At 45.0% G+C, this 22,305-nt stretch overlaps 1 protein-coding gene across 8 annotated transcripts in view; it reads right to left on the bottom strand.

The window, feature by feature from the left end:
* LOC141265436 (NFX1-type zinc finger-containing protein 1-like) overlaps nucleotides 1–22,305 on the bottom strand; it is a 249,779-nt gene that overhangs the window by 208,838 nt on the left and 18,636 nt on the right. For 4 of the 8 annotated variants that reach the window (XM_073678513.1, XM_073678515.1, XM_073678514.1 and 1 more), the window contains exons 3-4: nucleotides 16,127–16,246; nucleotides 2,236–2,355 (exon numbers count right to left, since the gene is read on the bottom strand). The exons of 2 other annotated variants lie outside the window; for them this stretch is intronic. In XM_073678513.1, coding sequence (XP_073534614.1) covers nucleotides 2,236–2,355; nucleotides 16,127–16,246 — 240 coding nt within the window. The remainder of the gene's footprint in view (nucleotides 1–2,235; nucleotides 2,356–16,126; nucleotides 16,247–22,305) is intronic. 2 more of the 8 variants (XM_073678517.1, XM_073678516.1) reach the window with 1 other exon arrangement.

Genomic DNA, 22,305 nt, shown 5'->3' with positions numbered 1-22,305 from the left:
CAATGTTTTTATACCGTTAGGGTGTACATACAATGTTTTGATCAACTCTTGTTGCATTTTATTGCGCTGTTGCGATGGCTGAAAAACCACAATCCTGGGAGGGTTTTTTATCTTTTTTTTTCTCATTACATCGTTTACTGAACAGGTTTACTTATTTTATATGTTGATAGATCAGACTCTTACAGACATGGAAATACCACATATGTGTATTTTTTTTTATTTTTTGCATTTCTTAATTTTTAATGGGGGAATAAGAATGTTATTTGAACGTTCATTTTTTTCATATATTTAAAACAATTTTTTGATTTATTTTGTTTTGTGTTTATTAGGCCCTTTAGGAGGCTTGAGCCTATGACCATCCGATCGCTTGGGCTATATACAGCAATACCAGAGTATAGCAAAGATCACAGTTTCCTATGGACCCCAGCCACAGGCTAGCTTGCTGGCTTTCATAGGAGTACTGTCATGACATGCAGAGGAGTCTTCAGCAGTCTTCAGCAGAACCCTGGCTGTCACATAAATCCACTGTGATTGCGTCTCGGTGTCACGCCAGGTGTGGGAAAGACTTAGTGCAACACAGAGGGAAAAGGGAAAGGGAGCTCCGACACTAGGAAAAGGGGGAAGTTGAGACCTCCTAGTCTGGTCTAGCGTCACCCTGTCTCCCCTAACGTCCCTATATTGCCTCCTCAGCAATCGCCGCACTCGTGCCTCGCACTACAATCACTGGTGTATGGCTACGGCTAGGGATGGAAGGAGATGAGCACTAGTCAACCTCCACTAAAACTCTATAGACAACAAGGGTGGACAAAACAGGGGATATGGCTTAGCTTTAGATGAACTCCAAATAAGCACATGTCCTCAAGCTCCAGAGAGGACAAAGTACTTCTCCTGCTAAGCTTCACAAGTAGAAATGGGTCTAGCCGGCAACTCCCTTTCAGACACACCAGGTATATATACACCCAGGCAGAGAGCTAATTAGCAAGAGAGGTAGCTGCTCGGTCTGCAATGCCAAACGTAGAGATCTCCTGCAACCCACTGCAGGGCGACTGTCTGTCATCTCTGATACACCCGTGACACTTGGGGGAGCTGCTAGAAAAGCGCGCCTAACAGGATGCGTGCTTTAAATGCTATTGTCACAGATTAATAGAGGCATTTAAGGTTACGTTCCCATAATAAGTTTTTGGTGAGGATTTTATGCAACCTATTTTCAAAAAAATGCAACCTATTTTATTTAATGGGTGCAGAAATGGTGCAGAAAATCTGCAACATCAAAAACTCACCAAAAGCTCATCGTCGGAATGTAGCCGTTAAAAGCGCAGGCTGAGCTCCTCTCCACTCTCGGCTGTTAGAGGCAGATGATGGCTGAATAACACAGCTATCTTCTGCTGGTAAGGATGTAGGTTCAGTTCCTAAGCCAGCGTCAAAGTCAAGGACCTGACATATGATTTGCTAGTACGTCATATGTCAGAGGTTGAAACACACTGTAGAACTGTGCATTTTTTGATACAAGAAAAATGTTAATGTAATTTAAAGTGCAGCGTTTCTACGCTAAAAAACACATAACTACACAAATTACTATAGTCTTACAGGAGATAGTAAAAACGTTTTACAGCATAACTACCATATTATGGCAGGTTATAGATACAGTATATCCTTTACATTTGGTACATAAGCACAAACGTAGAAATTTGTTCAGATCCACATTTAACATAATTTTAGTGTATTACATAATTTCCAATGCAAAATTCTATTTTTTATATCTGAAGTATAAAGGAAATAATTAAGGTTCATGCACATGGTTGAACTCTTAGGCCCCAACTCAACAAGAATGGCTTTTTTCACACTGGTCTTAATGAGGGTGTGTGGTGAACTGCTCCTGATTCATTAAACTCTATCCACTTTTAAGAATAGAGGCTGGCGAAAAAGGACAATAAGTTTAAAAATTCTTGTGCAAATTCTTCATTTGTGACTTTTTCATGCCAGGAAACTGTCGTAGAAGGATAAATCCTCTAAATCCCTAAATGTAGTGCACGGGAGAATAAGTCTATAATATTTGAAGGCATTAAACATGATACAATTTCTTTTATATGACACCTGGACAGTTATAATTTTCTTTTTGTTTATTTAGCCTAAGCTTTGATTTAAAATTAAAAACACACAAACTGCACTGGATGAACAAGGCTTAATAGCCATATTTGTTATTCCATCGTACAGATTTTACTATATTTGAGTTACCTGTATTTCTCCAGTTGTCAATTAAGTTTGCATCTGGTAATTCACTCCTATCAGCGCTATCTCTTGTCGGACGATATCTACGTTTTTCAAGTCGATTGTTGTTATCAGTTTCGAAATTCTCTACAATAAAGTTGAATATACTCAAGTTATACAACATTGTAAGATTATCCTTAACAACACTATGATTATAGGATAAAGGGGTCTTTTCCGGGCTTTTGCTAAATTTCTGTAATCACTTTTTGTGACTACAGATTGTGCATAATGCACACTGTCAGGATTCTGCTCTGTTGCCTGCTCGAGGGGTTGTCACTTGTGTATGTGATTTGCATAGTTGTTATGTTCCAACTAGCGTCTCATCTGCTTCATTAGGGTTTCCATCTAAATCCCGAATATGGAGGATTTAGAAGATGGAACCATTCACTCTAATGAGGCAGATGAAGTAATTTTGGACTCCATTTAGCCTCTGTTCTAGTAGTGCCCCATTGGTGGGGGAGGGTGGGGAGGCATGCACAAAACCATGGTTGACAATGTTTCTTTCCATTTTGTTCCTTCTGCAAACTAAAAATTATTATTATTATTTGTGTGCATGCACAAAATGATGGTTGACAATGTTTCTGGTAAACCCCTAGAAAGACAAACACTGCCAGAAAAATGGCCATATGGAATCCAGAGTGATTCCGTCTGCTTCATTACACTGAATTTTTCCATCAATGGTTTCATCTGAATCACGTTTTTGCAGATTTAGCAGTACGCCCCTAAATAAGTACTCAGTGTAGAGCACAGGATAAATGTGAACCTAGTATTATTCTGATTTTTACAAAGTAGAACGAACAAATAAACGGCAATTTGGGAGTTGTTTATATTTTATTTTATATTTTTAGGTAATTCACTCTGCAGTATAATGATCCGTCAACCTTATTCTTCAGGTCAATATGGTTACAGCCATAACAACTTTATATAGTATTTTTTTGTTGTTTTGCTCCTTTTGCAGACTAAATTTATTTTTTTCTTTTGCATCGCCATATTTTGAGAGCTGTAATGTTTTTATTTTTCTGCCAATAACAATAAAGCTATATGATGCCTGACAGCTATGGTATATCTTTATTTTTCCACTGACAGAACCATATGAGGGCTTGTTCTCTGTGGGATGAGATGATGTTTTCAATTATGCTATTTTATTTATTTATTTTTTTACATGACTTTTTGGTCACTTTTTATTCTATTTTTTATGTGTCTGCATGATTAAGCTACATTTTTGATGTGTTTTTTCTTTTTTTTGGTAGTGTTTGTTCACTGTATAGGTTTAATGTGACCATTTTATAGCGTAGGTCATTCTGGACACAGCAATACAAATTATATGTACTGTTTTATTTTTGTTTTTACATAAAAAATGCATTTCAGTGGGAAAACATTTATCTGTGATTATTTTTCTGCTTTTTTTGTTTTTACATTTTTACAAATTTTAATGGACATTACTATACTTTTAACTTAGTCCCACTATGGGAATTAAACATGTTTTACAGATATTTTATGATTTTTCTTATTGCGGTCATTGCTATATCGCACTTGTACTAAGTTGCGATGTACCAACAACATGTAGCAAACGTTGGTCAATGTGTCACGCAATGGCAGTTCTCAGAGAAGTCATGCAACCAACAACATTTGTGCATCTTGTCTGCCACTTGCTAGACTTGCATATTATAGTAAGAAAGAATAATATATATAAAGCAAGTTCTTTGTGAAATATATAAGGAAAAACAAATACATAAAAATATAGCTTATGATATATAGGAGCTCTCACAAAACCTATTACAATATTTACACCACATCAGTGTATTGTTATAACATGATGTATTAAATCAGAAAATCTTGAAGTTTCTTTAATAATGTCTATTTAAAGTTATAACTAGAGATGAGCGTTGTTCTACTCGAACTGTTCGCCAATCTCAAATTCGAGCTGTTTTGGGCGGTGTTCGAGCCGGTCGGCGAACACGAACAATTTGAGAAAAATTCGGCTGTTCGAGGTTATGTTCGATAACTGTTCGTGCACCAAAATCATAACTGGATTTTTTCTCAGTAATGATGAAAATTAATGTTAATACGCAGTTTGAGTGTACAGCGGGGCGGGGGGAGGGGCAGGGGATGGATCTCTGCAGGAACAATGAAGATCTCCATTTTTTTTTCTCTTTCCCGCATTTGCAGTGGGGAGGTGCAATCTGTCAGCCTATCAGCAGCGCACACACGGAGCGAAGTGCTTTTTTTCACACAAGCAAGGGCATGTGTGATTGGCAGTGTATGTCACATGTCCTTGCCCTATAAGACCAAGCCATTTTCCCCGTCGCCACCATTTTCTCACTGCTGCAGCTGCGTGTTAGACGGCACCGCTGTTGCTGTGTGTGCTATACCTTGTTAATTTCAAGCCAATTTTCGCACAAATATACAGATAGCTTGGGAGTAGGGAATAGTTGTGATTGCAGTCCTTTTAAGGACTAGGTTACAGCATTTCCTACGACTTTTATCAGGGAGGTCTGTGCTCTTAAATAGATAGGTTGTGGGAGTAAAGACAAATTGTAATTGCAGTCCTTTTCAGGACTAGGTTACATCAGTTCCTATCAGTTTTTGCCAGGCAGGTCTGTGCCAGTGCTGTGCAAGTTTTTTTCACAGCATTTGGCTGAATCTAGCAAAGCTAATCCTTTTTGGCCTATTGCAGAGTGTGTTAGTCAGTGGAGTAGCCTATCTGTGTTGCAAGATATAACACCTGTGTATAGAATACCAATTTTTTTACTGCACCTAGTGAAGTAAAATCTTTTGGGCATAGCATCATTCTATTAGTCCATCTATACTGACCTCCATCAGGTTGCAAACTGAATATAATTTTTTTCTGCATCTAGCTCTGAAAAAATATTTGGGCTTCTAGCGGTGTGTGGGACTTGGTCTATTAGTCCATCTATACTGACCTCCATCAGGTTGCAAATTAAAAATAATTTTTTTCTGCATCTAGCTCTGAAAAAATATTTGGGCTTCTAGCGGTGTGTGGGACTTGGTCTATTAGTCCATCTATACTGACCTCCATCAGGTTGCAAATTAAAAATAATTTTTTTCTGCATCTAGCTCTGAAAAAATATTTGGGCTTCTAGCAGTGTGTGGGACTTGGTCTATTAGTCCATCTATACTGACCTACATCAGGTTGCAAATTAAAAATAATTTTTTTCTGCATCTAGCTCTGAAAAAATATTTGGGCTTCTAGCGGTGTGTGGGACTTGGTCTATTAGTCCATCTATACTGACCTCCATCAGGTTGCAAATTAAAAATAATTTTTTTCTGCATCTAGCTCTGAAAAAATATTTGGGCTTCTAGCAGTGTGTGGGACTTGGTCTATTAGTCCATCTATACTGACCTCCATCAGGTTGCAAATTAAAAATAATTTTTTTCTGCATCTAGCTCTGAAAAAATATTTGGGCTTCTAGCGGTGTGTGGGACTTGGTCTATTAGTCCATCTATACTGACCTCCATCAGGTTGCAAATTAAAAATAATTTTTTTCTTCATTTATCTCTGAAAAAATATTTGGGCTTCTAGCAGCGTGTGGGACTTGTTCTATTAGTCCATCTATACTGACCTCCATCAGGTTGCAAATTAAAAATAATTTTTTTCTGCATCTAGCTCTGAAAAAATATTTGGGCTTCTAGCGGTGTGTGGGACTTGGTCTATTAGTCCATCTATACTGACCTCCATCAGGTTGCAAATTAAAAATAATTTTTTTCTGCATCTAACCCAGCCAATAGTTTTGGCCTAAAACCACAGTTTGGCCACTCAGCTCTGCTCGGTTACCATCCATTGTTTTTTTGTGCAAACAACTCCAGAGTTGTGAATTAGTTAACCACCAAAATGAGTGGAAAAAGGCCTGCTGCTGGTGGAAAGGGGAATAGGCGTGTTGGGAAGGGGAAAAAAGGTTGTGTCCGTGGGGTAGGTGCAGAAGAAAGACCATCTTCCAGCCAAACTAAAATGTCTACTTCTTTTAGCGGACAATGTGATAAGATCCCTTTCTTACGGCCACGCCAATCGCTACAAATTCCAGATGAGGCACAAAAACAGCAGGTGCTTCAACGGATATCAAGTGCTCCTTTAAGTGGGCTCTCCTCCACATCAACTTCAACATCACAAATACTCCAGTCCTCAAAGGTGTCATCCAAATCGCACTTGCTTCCTCACAGCTCCCAAATCTCCAGCTGCCCGTCTGAGTATGAGGTAGAACAGATGGTTGAGTCTGCAGAGCTGTTTACTCATACTATAGCCTGGGAATCAGAGGTCGACTCCAGCGCTTCTGTGAATCCAGACGAGGAAATGATCTGCACTGATGCCCAGAATCTTTATGAGTCGGATCCAGGACCAGACGCAGAAGGTTCTGACCATAATGTAGACCCTCATTCCCAAACTGTAACTCCTGTTGGTGGAGACAATGAGGAAGACGATGATAAGACTCAAATACCTGATTGGAGCGACAACTTTAGTTTTTTGTCAGGGCAGGAACAGGTTGGCTCTGAGGACAACGGGTGTGATAACGCACAGGGTGATGATGATGAGGTCGGAGATCCCACTTACTGTCAACCCACAGTCAGCCAAGAGATGAGGTCAGCAGAGGAGGTGGAGGAAGATGCTAGTGACGACGAGGTCAGGTTGCGCCTTCCTGGACAGAGACGTAGTACTGGAAGCACGTCAACAACTGCATCCTCAAACACAACTCTGCCTCTCACCACAAGTCGTGGTGGCTCTTCAGGTCGCTTGGGTGCTAAGCCTTGCATAGCCTGGGCATTTTTTCAGATCGATAAAGATGACCCAACTTGTGTTATCTGTAACATTTGTCAGCAAAAGCTAAGTAGAGGCCAAAAAATACATAGTTTGAGTACTTCATGCATGAACCGGCACATGGACATGAAGCATAAGTTGCAGTGGGAAGCTCAGTGTGCTACAATGCGGTCTAGCCGGCCGGGCCAACCACCGTCTGCCATATCTTGTGCATCCGCGGCCTCTTCATCCTCTGTGACTGGGGGGACAGCAGTCACACCTGTTTTGGGGCGCAGACCTGCCACCTCTTTACCCGCAACAGCCAGCGTGATTGGCAGGTCATCATTTTCTTTGGAGGTGGTAACACCAGCTGGTCTTGAGCGCTGTCCGACATCGATAGCACCACCTTTGGATCAAGGCAACCTAACATGTCCGCCTGCATCTTCCTCACAGACCGGCAGTTTGCCGGGGACACCCTTATCAACCCCGTCTAAGCACAATAGCCAGCCCTCGGTCCCTCAGATGTGGACAAGTAAAAGACCATTTCCTCCTAGCCATGAGAAAGCTAAGAGGTTGAATTTCACCATCTGCAAGCTCTTGGCTACAGAAATGCTGCCTTTCCGCCTGGTGGACACAGAGGATTTTCGAGACCTTATGTCCGTCGCAGTGCCCCAGTACCAGATGCCCAGTCGGCACTACTTCTCAAAGAAAGGTGTGCCTGCGCTCCACCAGCATGTCGCACACAACATCACCGCTTCTTTGAGAAACTCTGTGTGTGACAGGGTGCATTTCACCACAGACACTTGGACGAGTAGGCATGGACAGGGGCGTTACATGTCGCTGACTGGGCACTGGGTAACTATGGTGACAGCAGGACAAGGGGCTGCTGTCCAAGTCTTGCCGTCCCCACGAGTTGTGCGTCAATCCTCTTTATGTCATTTTTCCACCACTGCTTCTGCCTCCTCAACCTCCTCTCGGTCTTCCACCTGCACCCAAAGCCTGTCTGGTCATGCCACAAGCTTTCTAACTGCGCAGAAGGGATCCTGCACACCTCCTTACTATGCTGGCAGTAGGGCTCAACGTCATCAGGCGGTTTTTACATTGAAATGTCTGGGAAATGTGAGTCACACAGCTGAGGAGTTGTGGTCAGCTCTGGAGAACCAATTTCATGAATGGTTGTCTCCACTGGACCTGAAACCAGGGAAGGCCGTGTGCGACAATGCTGCAAACCTGGGTGCGGCCCTTCGCCGGGGCAATGTCACACACGTGCCTTGTATGGCTCACGTGTTGAACCTGGTTGTCCAGCAATTTTTAGCCCACTATCCCAGACTAGATGGCCTTCTGCAGAGGGCACGGTCGCTGTGTGCTCACTTCCGCCGTTCGCATCCCGCAGCTCAGCGACTTACATCTCTACAGAAGTCGTTGGGCCTGCCACTTCACCGGCTAAAATGCGATGTGCCTACCCGGTGGAATTCAACTCTGCACATGTTGCAGCGACTGTGGCAGCACCGACAAGCCCTGGTGCAATACGTTCTGACGTATAGCCTGGGCCAACGAGATTCAGAGGTGGGGCAAATCACGCTGGAGGAGTGGTCTCAGATCAGGGACCTATGCACCCTTCTGCACAGTTTTGAAATGGCGACGAAGATGTTTAGTGCTGACGATGCCATTATCAGCATGACTATTCCGGTGATTTACATGCTGGAGCACATGTTAAACAGAATTCGGAGTCAGGTGGTGGCACAAGAGGAGGTGGAGGAAGTAGAGGAGGAGGAGTTGTATGCGGAAGGGCTAACATCTGCAAGGTCCAGACGGTCGGCAGCACCAAGGCGGCAGGCATGTGAGGGTGGGGGAGATGGTTTTACCAGGGCGCATGGTAGCAGCCAAACTAGTGAGGAAGGTGCAGGAGCCCAGGAAGAAGTGGAGGACGAACTGATGGAAGACTCATCAGATGAGGGAGACCTTGATCACATTTCTGTTGTGCGAGGTTGGGGGGAGAGGACAGAGGAAGGAAGCATGATTGTTACCTCGCCACCAACACAACAGGGACTTGGTGCTCCTGGATGCGCAACACACATGAGTGCCTTCTTGCTGCACTACCTGCAACATGACCCTCGAATTGTGAGAATTAGAAATAATCCTGACTACTGGGTTGCCACACTGTTAGATCCCCGGTACAAAAGTAAATTTGCAGAAATTATTCCTGCCATAGAAAGGGATGCACGCATGCAGGAGTATCAGCAGAGACTGTTGCAGAATCTTACATGTGCTTTTCCACAAAATACCAGTGGTGCACGTAGTGAATCTCACAGTTCCAACTTGCCAACCGTGGGACCGTCAAGTGTTCAGCACTCAAACCGTGACAGAACCACAGTATCTGCTGGTAACATCAATTTTGCGGAATCATTTCACCACTTTTTTAGCCCATCCTTTGCAAGGCCACAGGAGACAAGAAGTCTGACACATAGTCAACGCCTAGAGACGATGGTACAGGAGTATCTCCAAGTAAACATTGAAGCCACGACTGTGTCACTGGACCCTTGCTCTTTTTGGGCTTCCAATCTGGATAAATGGCCGGAGCTAGCCACTTACGCCTTGGAGATCTTGTCATGCCCCGCAGCCAGCGTTCTGTCTGAACGTGTGTTCAGCGCTGCTGGTGGTGTGCTGACAGATAAGCGCACGCGGCTCTCCACTGATAATGTAGACAGACTCACGTTCATAAAGATGAACAAATCATGGATCCGAAACGACTTTTCTACCCCTGTGTCATCCTGGGGAGAGTAAAAGCTTGATGATTGGTTAAAATCACCCTACCAACCGTTTTAAGCTTTCAAATTACTAATCATGTTTATCTGTATCTTGACTGGAAAATAATTTGGGCTTTGTAGCAGTGTGCAGCACTGATCCTATTAGGCCATCTATACTAAAGCTTCACCAGATTTAAAATTAAAAATAATTTTTAGCTGCATCTAGCCCGGAAAATAATTTTGGGGCTCCGAGATGCGCAAGGCACATAAGTGCCTTCTTGCTGCACTACCTGCAGCATGACCCTCATATTGTCAGAATTCGAAGTAATCATGACTACTGGGTTGCCACACTCTTAGATCCCCCAAACTTTTCGATCAACCTTTTCATTTTAATAAAGACCAAAAAAATGGTCATTTTTGAAATTATAAGCATTAGCAGGTTGTTAGAAACTGAAATCAAACAGTTTTCAACTCAAAACTTTATTCTAGGTGATGTTACATTTTCACATAGGACCCCTTGTTCGAAAGGAGCTTCTGAACTCTCTCGTCCATTGAATTTGTCAGGTTTTGGATGGTTTCTGCTTCAATTGTTTTGCATGAGGACAGAATACCCTCCCAGAGCTGTTGCTTAGATGTGAACTGCCTCCCGCCATCATAGACACTCCTTTTAATGATGCTCCAAAGGTTCTGAATGGGGTAGAGGTCAGGGGAGCATGGGGGTCACACCATAAGTTTGTCCCCTTTTATGCCCATATCAGCCAGAGATGCAGATGTTTTATGTGCAGCATGAGATGGTGCATTATCATGCAGAAAAATGATCTTGCTGTGAAATACACGGTTCTTCTTCTTGAACCATGGCAGGAAGTGCTGTTTGAGAAAATCCACATACATTATGGAGTTCATCTTTAGCGCCTTCAGGGATCCTAAAGGGGCCGACAATCTCTCTCCCCATGATTCCAGCCCAAAACATTACTCCACCTCCTCCTTGTTGGCGCTGTAGCCGTGTTTGCGTGGGGTGTCCATCAACCAGCCATCCTCCACTCCATCCATCTGGACCATCGAGCGCTGCACGGCACTCATCCGTGAACAAAACAGTTTTGAAATCAGTCTTCATGTAATGTTTGGCCCACTGGAGCCGTTTCTGCTTGTGTGAAGTGGATAGAGGAGGTCGACAGGATGGCGCATGCACAGCTGCAAACCTCTGAAGGACCCTGCATCTTGTTGTTCGGGGGACGTTGGAGGCACAAGCAGCTTCAAAAACTTGTCTGCTGCTATGACAAGGCTTTTTTGCCGCTGCTCTTTCAACCTGACGTAATTGCCTGTAGGAAAGAGTCCTCAATTTGCCCTTATCAGCACGCACACGTGTGTACTGTGAATCAGCTACATACTTCTTGATTGCCAAGACACTTCATCCTGATCATCGCACAATGTTGATTGTAGTCATGCCTTGACCTAAACACTCCACAATTTGTTGCTTCTCAGCAGCCGACACATCCTTTTTCTTTCCCATTTTGGCAGAAAATGTAGGCTGCTTAATAATGTGAGAGAGCCTTCTTAAGTAGTCTTGCCTTTCATTGGACACACCTGCCAAACTAATTAGCACAGGTGTCTGCAATTGCTTACAGTGATATAAAGAGCCCTGACACACATCACCATCAATGAGTTTAACTGACAAACAAACAAATTCTTCCCTTATCACTCCTAAACACTTTTTGTATAATAATTTGGAACGCAGTGTACATGTGCTTTTCCACAAAACACCAGTGGTTCACGTAGTGAATCTTACAGTTCTAACTTGCCAACCGTGGTCTGTATGGAGTTGTTCAATAAAGGGCCCAAAATTAAGATAACATAGATGGGAGAGGTCTCTATGAATAGGAATTCCTAAGTATTTGATACCCTGTGAGGGCCAGGCAAAGGGAAAGTTGGACTGGATGGAATCCTATATGGATTTGGGGAGGGAGACATCGAGGGCCTCAGACTTCGCTGCATTGATTTTAAAATTTTACCATGTAACAAAGTGATCTATTTCAGCCATAACAGCATGGATGGATGTATGTGATTGAGTGATATATACTAGGACATCATCAGCAAATAGAGAGCACTTGTACTCGGTGCCTCCCACCTCAATCCACCTAATATTGGGGTTATGGCGAATTGATGAGAGCAGGTGCTCCGTCACTAGGATGTATAAGAGAGGGGACAGAGGACATCACTGCCTTGTCCCATTGGTGATTGTGAAAGGTGATGAAAATGTTCTGACGCACCCCCTGGGCCTTGGGACACCCGGAGCCGGACCCTTTTTGGTGGATGCTGGTGGTTGTAGTCTTCGTGGCGGCGACCCAGTTCCGTGGCTCAGGGCGGTCAAACCAGTGGCGGAACTATTTATGTGGTTTTCATGTTTAAATGTCCGACTACGCCACCCGTGGATTGCGGTCAGAGTGAACCGCCGCTACAGGGCAGACCACTGAGGCTGGTGTTGTGGGTGCAGCAGAGCATAGCATAACTCCCCACGGGAGGAGTATAGCCTCAGGGCAGTGTATGCGGAGGATGGGGGTGATGGTGCAGGGCAGCAGCAGTAACGACACGGAGTCAGTGATGCAGTTCAGGGCCTTTACTCACAGTTCTTATTATCCAGACCACGTCTGCAGGTAACGGCTGCCCACGTCGTACTGTGCTCACCAGGTGAGGGGCTCAGACAACTCCCAGATAACTTTGGAGCACTTCACAGGACCCCCTTTGTGTGTCCTTTGTCTGGCCTTTCTTACCAACACTTCTGTCCGGCTGCCTCGGGCCTCCTCTTGGTAAACTTGGCGCCAGTTTCCCTGACCCTATGTGGTGCCTTCCTAGCGGGTGTAGCGAGGGGCTGCGCCACATAAAATGTCAGAGCCTCCGGTTTCTAGCTGAGGGTCGTTTCCTGCCTCCACTAGTTTCGGGGACCGGTCTCCCCCTTTGGCCTGACCCCTCCACGCAGGTGGATTCGGGCGTGCGGTGGCGACTCGCCCGTCCGCACCCCTGGGATCCCTTCATTCCTCGTTCCTGGAGCCTTCTCCGCTCCTCTTCCTTCCTTCTCCCTCTTCCAGGCCTGGGCCTCTGTTACTAGGCCCGCCTCCGGAGCAGAGCTCATGCAGAGCCCCTGCTCCCTGCCACTTCTGCTCAGACTTCTCTGCACTGAACTAAGATGGTGCCCACCTTTTATACTCCCTTCTCAATGCACCCAGGAACTGCTTCCTCCCTGCTCCTGCACTACAGGGTTCCCCTTCCTCAGTGTTCCCTCCCCCCACTCCAGCCAGGGACAGGGACTGTCGTGCCCATCTCAGGGGCATATTGGTCGCCCTGCCCCACGGCAATGTGGTGTAATGCATGCAGGTGTCGGGTCCTGATCCACACTCCATCCTTACCTGAGAGTGAGATATCACACCTCTGGGTGAGGTGCAATACGTCTTTAGCAACCGAGCCCTCAGGGTGCTACAGTTCCATTTATCTTCAGCCTAGGTGACGTATTGCGATACAGGGCCGTGATTTTGGCTATAAAAGGGTCCCCTAGACCCCTACCCCAAGCTTTTTAAGAGAATCATATATGGCGTGCCAGGAGACTCTATGGAATGCTTTCTCAGCATCCAACGAGAGTATCTAATTACAAATTTTTAACTGCATCTAGCTCAGGAAATACTTTGTGCCTAGTAGCAGTGTCTGCTAGTAAGCGGATTATCCCGGCTGTTAAGCAAGCTGCACCACCTGTAGTTTAGACACTTAATTTTTTCAAAAGAAATGCTTCGGGACCATGGGATACTTAGTGAAGAGCATCAGGAGGCACCCCAAGGCATAGGGGCTGGGACTGGCAGTAGGATGCCTTGCGGTGGACAGCCGAGCTCGATCCTTATAAAAGCTTTTTAACTGCAGCAGCTTTAGTGGACGCTACTGGAGCTGGAATTACCGCGGCTGCTGGCATGAGACTTGCCCTCCAATAGATCCTTGTAAATGGATTTAAAGTGTATTCATTCAAATTAGAGAGACAATTTAAATTAAAAAGCTTAGAGCTGCCTCCACCACAAGGGGGCTCGCTCGACCCACCAGCGGACCGGCACCAGTATTGGGAGAGGGGGGCTGGCCGTCAGGGTTCACCGCGGCTCTGGCACAAACCCGGCGACACGGAGGTGGCACGGGCAGGAGCGGACTGGCCGTGTCGGCTTCTCACTTTTTGGATTTTAGAAGGGCATGACATGCCTATATCTGTGTCTCCCCCTCCTTTTACTCCTCCACCTCTTTTATTTTCGCATGACTATATGTACTTGTCACTTTTCCATGTGTTAGTTATGTCTTCTGAGCAGTTTGTCAGCTTTTGGACACCTTTGAAGGTGTTTTCTATGTGTTTCTATGTGTTTTTGTTTGCCTGCCATTGGTTTTAACGGTGTTCGAAGGTGTTCGACGAACAGTTCGGCGAACACACGGGTGTTTGACGAACCGAACCGAACTCGAACACTACGGGGGTGGCTCAACACTAGTTATAACAGAGTCTAAAAAGAAGAAAAAATAAAAAGAGAAATAAGAAAAGAGTGAGAAAAAAAGATAGAGAAGGAAGAAAAAGAAAAGGAAAAATAAAAAGGGAATGTGATGGGATATGTCGACTAAAGGCCCAGTCAGACGGCTGTATAAACTGGACCGAAATCAAAACGCAGTGCACGGACTGGCTGGCGTCTCTGCCGACCTGAGTGTGACATCTACATCGGATAAATATTCATTGGAGTTTCTAAACATAATCAAACTCTGCCGAGTTGTAGATAGTACCATGCTGGTGTGCATTTTAGCAACTTTCATATTTTCACAATTCACATTTTCAGTAAGCCATTCCCTTTTTTCTAAGCTCTACCCATGTTTAAGAAAAGAGGCTGTCGTAAAAGGTCAACAAGTTGCAAAACTGTTGTGCAAATACTTCCTTTGTGACGTTTTCATGCCAGGAAAGTGACACAGAGCGTGCGATAAATTCCATTAATCCCTAAATGTAGTGCTCATGGGGCAGAATAAGTCTATAATATTTGAAGACATTAAACATGATACAATTTTTTAATATAAATGTTCCTTTATTTTTAATGTAGCCTAATCTTTGATTAAAATGAATTTGTCAGCAGTATTTTGATATGTAATCTGACAGCAGAACTTGCAAAGTACCCAGACCATGATTCTAGAGATGTATCACTTAAGTTACCGTCACACTTAGCGACGCTACAGCGATCCCGACAACGATACGACCTGACAGGGATCGTTGCTGCGTCGCTATGTGGTCACTGGTGAGATGTCAGAGACATAGGATATTTGAAATGCAAGGCCCTGGCTCCTAAATTAGCTCTCTGTCCAGTCACAAACAGCAATTTTTAAATAATCCAGTCTAGGACGTCCTGGAAATATGAGCCCAAGACCAGGCATATAAAAGATGGGTGACACATTAGGAAAGTTGTTTACATGTGGGGATCAGAGTCTGCTTATTGTGATCCATAATTTATTTCTCCTTCCCTCAAGGAAGCAGGATAACTGTTGATGGAATGTTTAGGTATTTCTGTTATTTCTCCCTTTTTCTTTTATAACTGTTTTGCATATTTGTGTGTCATTTTATATTTACCTTTTTATATATTTTATTGTAAGTACTGTATATTTTTATATTAAAGCTTAAAATCTTTAATTAGTTTGATCCTTGTATGCTCTAAAGAATCCATAGCCTTTCAGAGAGTGTGCGTTTTTTTTTTTGATTATCTGACAATAACATATTTCGGGGACTCATCACCTCGTGTGTTTGATGAGTGGTGGCAGCATGTTGCGTATCCGGGGTGTGTGGTCTTTGTTGTGGGTGTGATTTATGCTCACTTTATAGCCTATAACAGAGGTTGAGTGCTGAATTGAGTGAGAGGAGATAAATTAATACTTGCAGATACACCCACGTCACATTCTGGGAAGTGTTTACGTGACACTTAGTTTACTGGGTGCAGCAGTTATTATAGTCACCGTTTTCTCTATTGCAGTTCTAGCAGATCTCGGTTGTTGAACTGTGCATAACCCCTCTCAAACCACAGCTCTCTATGTAGATTGTACAGTGAAAGAGAACTGCTAATCACTGCTGGAGGCAGTTTTCCTCTAGTGATAATTTCTTGTTGATAAAACACTGATTGCATTGAAACAGCAGAACAGAGCTTAGTAAATAACGCATCACTGGACTCAGGCTCTCTTCTCCATCATGGTGTTTTCAGATTATATAGTAAAAGCATGCTGACAAATTCCCTTTAAAAAACACACAAACTGCACTGGGTGAACAAAGCTTAATAACTATATTTGTTATTCCATTGTACTGAGTATACTATATTTGAGTTACCTGTACTTCTCCAGTTGTCAAATAAGTTTGCATCTGGCAATTCACTCCTATCAGCGCTATTTCTTGTCGGAAAGTACCTACGTTTTTCAAGCCGATTGGTGTTATCAATTTCGAAATTCTCTACAATAAAGTTGAATATACTCAAGTTATACAACACTGTAAGATTATCATTAACAACACTATGATTAGCGGATAAAGTGGTCCTTTCCGGGCTTTTGTTAAATTTCTGTAATTACTTTTTGTGACCACATATTGTGCATAATGCACACTGTCAGGATTCTGCTCTCTTGCCTGCTCGAGGGGTTGTCACTTGTGTATGTGACTTGCCTAGTTGCAGTTACATTCTGAATAGTTTCGCGATGGAACCAATTCACTCTAATGAAACAGATGAAGTCACTTTGGGCTCCATTTAGCTTTTGTTCTATTAGTGTCGCTTTTGTATGTACAAAACCACGGTCAACCATGCTTTTGTCAACCCCTAAAAATACAGATGTAGCCAGAAAAATTGCCAAATAGGATCCAAAGTGACTCAGTCTGCTTTATTATACTGAATTTTTCCATCAAGGGTTTCATCTGAATTACTTTTTTGCAGATTTAGCCGTGAACCCTGACTTAAGTACACAGCTTGAAAAAGACCAGACAGGTCAAAACGTTGCCGAAATCGTTATATGGGGGAATAAAGAACTTATATATGAAACTTCCTAAGGAGCACTGTCTTCAATTGGTTCTACAGCTTGAAGGTGACTTGTCATGGAGCGAGGAGTGAGAGCTGGAGAAGCAGGAAGAAGGAAATGACATATCATATACTAGCTATGAAAGTGCAGGCAGAAAGTAGAGAATGAGAGTGAGGGAGAACATCAAACCCCCACACAGATTGTGATCAGCTTTGGTCAGGGGCTAGTTTGCATGAGCAGCAAGATGGAAGCTACACCCCCTGATCTCCGTCCTAGCATCCCAGAAAAGGAGCACGCAGCAGCAGCAGCAGTGCTAAGACGTGAAATCACAATAAGAAGTAATGAATCACATGAAGTTACATATTAGAGATATCAGCCCTCATAGTTTTATGCAAAAGGTAGATTGAAATGCATTTTTATTTACGTGGAGTTCCCCTGTAAGCTCTTGTTTCCCAGGTTCTCCAACAAATTATATTGTAGTTGATGACTTTCATGTCTTTCTCCCCTTTTTTCAATAGTCATAACTTTTTTTTCATTCACTGACAAAGCCGTATGGGGGATTGTTGTTTTTGCAAGACGAGTTGTATTTTTGAATTGCAACAATAGTATACTGCAAAATCATAAAAAAATTTAAGTGGGGTTCACCACCTGGGATTTTTCCGTTTTTGCCTTTTAATTTTTTGTTCTCCTTCTTACCAGAGCCATAACTTTTTTATTTTTCTGTCAATATGACCATGTGAAGGCTTGTGTTTTGCAGGGCAAGTTGTTCTTTTGAACGACACCATTTATTTTACCATAGCGTGTACTGGAAAGCGGAAAGTGCAATTCCACAAATGTTTTTTGGGTTGTTTTTTTACCCTGTTCACTAAAGGCTAAAACTGACCTGCCATTATTATTCTCCAGGCAATTACGAGTTCGTAGATACCAAACATCTATAGGCTTTTTTTTATTTAAGTGGTGAAAAAAAATTGAACGTTTGTAAAAAATAAAAATAAAAAAAAAGGCACCATTTACCGAGACCCGTAGCGTCTCTATCTGAGGCTGGGCGAGGACTTATTTTTTGCACGCTGAGCTGATGTTTTTATTGATACCATTTGGGGTAGATACAATGTTTTGATTGCCCTTTATTGCATTTTATTGCAATGTTGCGGCGACCAATAAAACGTAATTCTGGAGTCTCGATTTTTTTATCATTACGCCGTTTACTGATCAGATTAATTTTTTTCTTATATTGATAGATCTGGCGATTCTGAATGCAGTTATACCAAACGTGTATTTTTGATCGATTTTTAATTGTTTTATTTTGAATGGGGCAAAAGGGGGATGATTTGAACTTTTATATTTGTTTAATTTTTTTAATATTTTTAAAACATTTCTTTTTTACTTTTTACTTGCTTCAATAGTTTCCATGGGAGAATAGAAGCTGCGATCATCCGATCGCCTGTGTTTCACATAGCAGGGCTTCAGCCCTGCTATGTATCTGCTATGAACGCCGACCGCTGGGCGTTTTTTTCTCTCCCCCCATCGGATACTTGAACCTGTGATCCGTTAGTATTGCAATATATTGTGAACTTCTTATGGAGCCTAGGCACAAAAGGAGGCACAGGGGCCTGCAGTAGGCCACCGACTGCTATCGTAACCCATTGGCACCCTGCGATTATGTTATAGAGGGCAATGGAAGAAAAAATGTGCCTTCCCCTCAGGTCACACTACTTAAATGCCACTTAAATGCTGCTTTCAGCAACTGACAGAGACATTTAAGTGGTTAAACAGCAGCAATCAGAAACAGCTCAGATCACTGCTGTTGGAGGCAAGTTCAAAATACAGGCCGCACCCACCATTTACTCCAGAGTCTGCTCCATACACCTATACCTGACATCCACTATACACGGATGTCAGGTGCACGTGTATGGAGCACACACACTCTCCCTAACCACGGGGACCTTATCAATTGGTGTCCCAACATCTGACTAGCTAAGTATCAAGTTTATTTTTGCTCAAAAAATGATTTACTAACATCACTTCTGAAGAACCTTGTTTAAAAGGTGAAATGAGTCGAGTTGTAAATATAAGAATAGGGTGCCTGGTCAGGCAGGAGAAAGGTTAAGAGACCTAATAGGGAGATGATAAGGTCCCTACATGTTGTTTTTAATTGATGTTTGTCTATGTGTTTTGTACATATCTTAAAGATATTTAGTAAAACTTATGTTTTAATATTCATATAAGTACTGCATTCTACGGTGAGCTCGATTTGATTTGAAAAGTACTTGATTATTCTACAAGCTGTTGACTCGCCCCCAGGGCCGTGGGGTACTCGGCAGCCGGGCCTCTGGATGCCGATGGGGGATATCACGGTGACTGGCGCGGTCCGTGGCCCAGGGCGGTCACCAAAAAGGGGATTATTTATAGGGGATTTGTAAAGTGTTCATGACGCCACCTGTGGTATGTGGCTAAAGGGAGCCGCCGCTGTGGAGCAGTCCTCTGAGGCAGCTGTTAGGGCAGCTTGTGATGGAACGGCTCCCCACAGGTGGAGCGGGCCTCAGGGCAGCGTGGGGGATAATGGATGGTGGTGCAGGGGAAAGGCAGCCAGGACGGGTCAAGGAGAAATGACGGACACTCACACGGGGGTTCGCTTCGGTACCTTTACTGATGTAGTTGCAGGTATGGTCCAGGGTACTCGGTAAGCAGGGTGCACTTCTGGACTCTCCCCAGTGAGTGGGTATAGAGCCTCCTGATCTGTTGCTTCCACTTGTTAAGCTTCTGACCTGCCTGGAGCTAGGCCTGGCTTAATTGCTGTCTCTCTCTCTCTCTTGCACTTGCTGACCTGGTGATAGGGCCTCCTCTTGGAGATCACTCTCCCTGGACGCTGGGGCCTCCGTGACTCCTAGCCCTGGTACTGTAGTCAGCGTTGGTCGACCTGGGACTTGTAGTCCTCCAGGTGTCCGGTGGTCCCTACTGGTTATAAAGGGGCCCGGTAGGCGCAGACCCGGTGTCCGGCGTATATTTTGGGGTGAGCCTGGTACGCTCCTCTGCCCCCTTCAACTCCTCTCTCCTTTCCTCTTTGCCGTCGGCCACACTCAGGGCCCTCACTACGGCAGCAGCAGACGAGCTGCGTCTTCGCTGCTCTCGGCGTCAGCACGCTCTCAGACTCTGACTAAAGACTGACTAGACTGCCTGGCTCCACCCTCCCTATATATATCCGTAACGGGCTCCCTCTGGTGGTGTGAGGTGGTAGGGTGGAGATGTGTGAATGTGTGAGGGCCTCTTGTGGAGAAGTCCATCCATGCACCCTACTGGGTTCTGTGGCACCTGTGCACAGCAGGGCGGCACATTCGCCCCTAGTACAATTCAGTACTCCTGGACTGAAGCATTTTGTAACAGGTTACAACAATAATGAATAACAGCAATAACAATAATTATAATAATAATAACATTAATTAAGTCACAGTAAGTTCCGTAACCTGGTGTCCATTTCACCGATGAAAGAACATGAGGGACCCGCCTGAAAACCCTCAACGTAGGCCCTGGGGGCATGGCTACAGGGCATAGATGATCCAGGTGCTGGACAACGTCTTCGGCCACGCCAAACGGGTTTTTGTTCCGTGGTCACTTAAGGGGCACTCCAGGGAGTGCAACTATGTACAGGAACAGTTTTTGGCTGCTCACAGTTCTCCTACGGGGTGGCGTTGTCCTCCTTCTACTCCTCATCCAGGGGACATCCTCAGGGCTGTCGGCGAGTAGGATCCTTCCTTCCGGCTCGGGCTCCGTCTGTAGCTGCAGGGTGCGCAGGACAGTGGCCAGGGTTTTACTTAGCTGGTGCACTTCAGAGCGCAGGCTGTCCAGCTCGCTAGGGGGCACTATTTGCGTCTTTGTTTCAGCCGTCAATGAAGGAGCAGTGGGTGCTGCGGCCACTGGGGTGGCCCCACCCTGGTAATGCTGGATAGCAGTCCCTGTTGTTTCCAGGGGCTGTAGACCCTTAATAGCCATGTCCTTCAGGGTGTCAAAGGTGGCGTCTGGATGAGCTAAAGCCCACCACCGTACAGTTCTGCTCTCCTCCTGGGACCTCAACCCCCGGATGAACTGTTCCGTCAGCATTTTATTCTCATCTTGTATGCTGGCTGGACTAACCTGTTTCAAGGCCCACAGGGCTTCCTGTAAGCGCCAGGCGTAGTCCAGGATACTGTCCTCAGGTTTCTGGACACAGTGGTAGAACCTCATCCGGAGATCTGTCTCAGTGCGGTTTTCAAACACAGTTTGCAGTCTCTTAAAGATAGTGGATACTGATTCCTGGTCTGCGGCTGGCCAGGTTTCAACTTCCCGCTCTGCGGCACCAGTCAATTGTCCCAGCACAACAGCGGCTCTCTGCTTACCAGTCATAAAATACATGTCAAGTACACCACATATTTTCCTTTTGAATCCAGACAGGGTGTCTGGTTTGCCATCATACTGGGGAAGCCATTTCGCTCCAGGGATATACGGCAGGGCCATGGGTATTAATGGAGTCATGACCCCTGCTGGTGGGGCGGCCACTCTGGCCTGTGCAGCGCCGGGTGCAAGTTGGGCATCAGAAGCGTTAACCGGTGCATCGGCGGCTTGCTGGTCGTCAGCCATGGTGGCGCCCCCCTAGTAAACCGTATCCTACCTTCTTCACTTCTTATCAGGTAGGCCGCAGCTCTGCGGGCGACGGTCTTCTTCCAGGACCTTGCGTCGCTCGCGTCTGACGTCAGAGCGTCCTCTGGACTCCTTCCAGGACTTGACGCTTCCTGGTTCGACGTCAGGGGCGGGGCGTGTCCTGGGCTTCGCGCGCTTTCACAGTCACGCCTCTCGGGTTTCCGCGGTTACGCCCCTCTTCTTCCCGTGCGGCGACAGGAAAATGGCGGACAATGGCGGGAAACAGTGGCAATTGGCGGAAAAACTTCACCGCAGTGAGTATTACAGTCTTTTAAAGCGCACAGTACCCGGTGGCAACGGGCACAGGATCCTGTTCGTTGCAACGGGCACGAAATCCTGTTCGTGACGCCAGAAGATAACTCGCCCCCAGGACCGTGGGGTACTCGGCAGCCGGGCCTCTGGATGCCGATGGGGGATATCATGGTGGCTGGCCCGGTCCATGGCCCAGGGCGGTCACCAAAAAGGGGATATTTATAGGGGATTTGTAAAGTGTTTGTGACGCCACCTGTGGTATGCAGCTAAAGGGAGCCGCCGCTGCGGAGCAGTCCTCTGAGGCAGATGTTAGGGCAGCTTGTGATGGAACGGCTCCCCACAGATGGAGCAGGCCTCAGGGCAGCGTGGGGGGTAATGGATGGTGGTGCAGGGGAGAGGCGGCCAGGATGGGTCAGGGAGAAATGACGGACACTCACACGGGGGTTCGCTTCAGTACCTTTACTGATGTAGTTGCAGGTATGGTCCAGGGTACTCGGTAGGCAGGGTGCACTTCTGGACTCTCCCCAGTGAGCGGGTATAGGGCCTCCTCATCCATTGCTTCCACTTGTTAAGCTTCTGACC

This window comes from Phyllobates terribilis, unplaced genomic scaffold (genome assembly GCF_046119375.1).
Source record: "Phyllobates terribilis strain yellow unplaced genomic scaffold, ASM4611937v1 Scaffold_4__5_contigs__length_816908805, whole genome shotgun sequence".
In the NCBI taxonomy this organism is placed as follows: domain Eukaryota; kingdom Metazoa; phylum Chordata; class Amphibia; order Anura; family Dendrobatidae; genus Phyllobates; species Phyllobates terribilis.
Note: the sequence above shows the minus strand (reverse complement) of the source record. Positions and strands in the feature narration are given on the sequence as shown.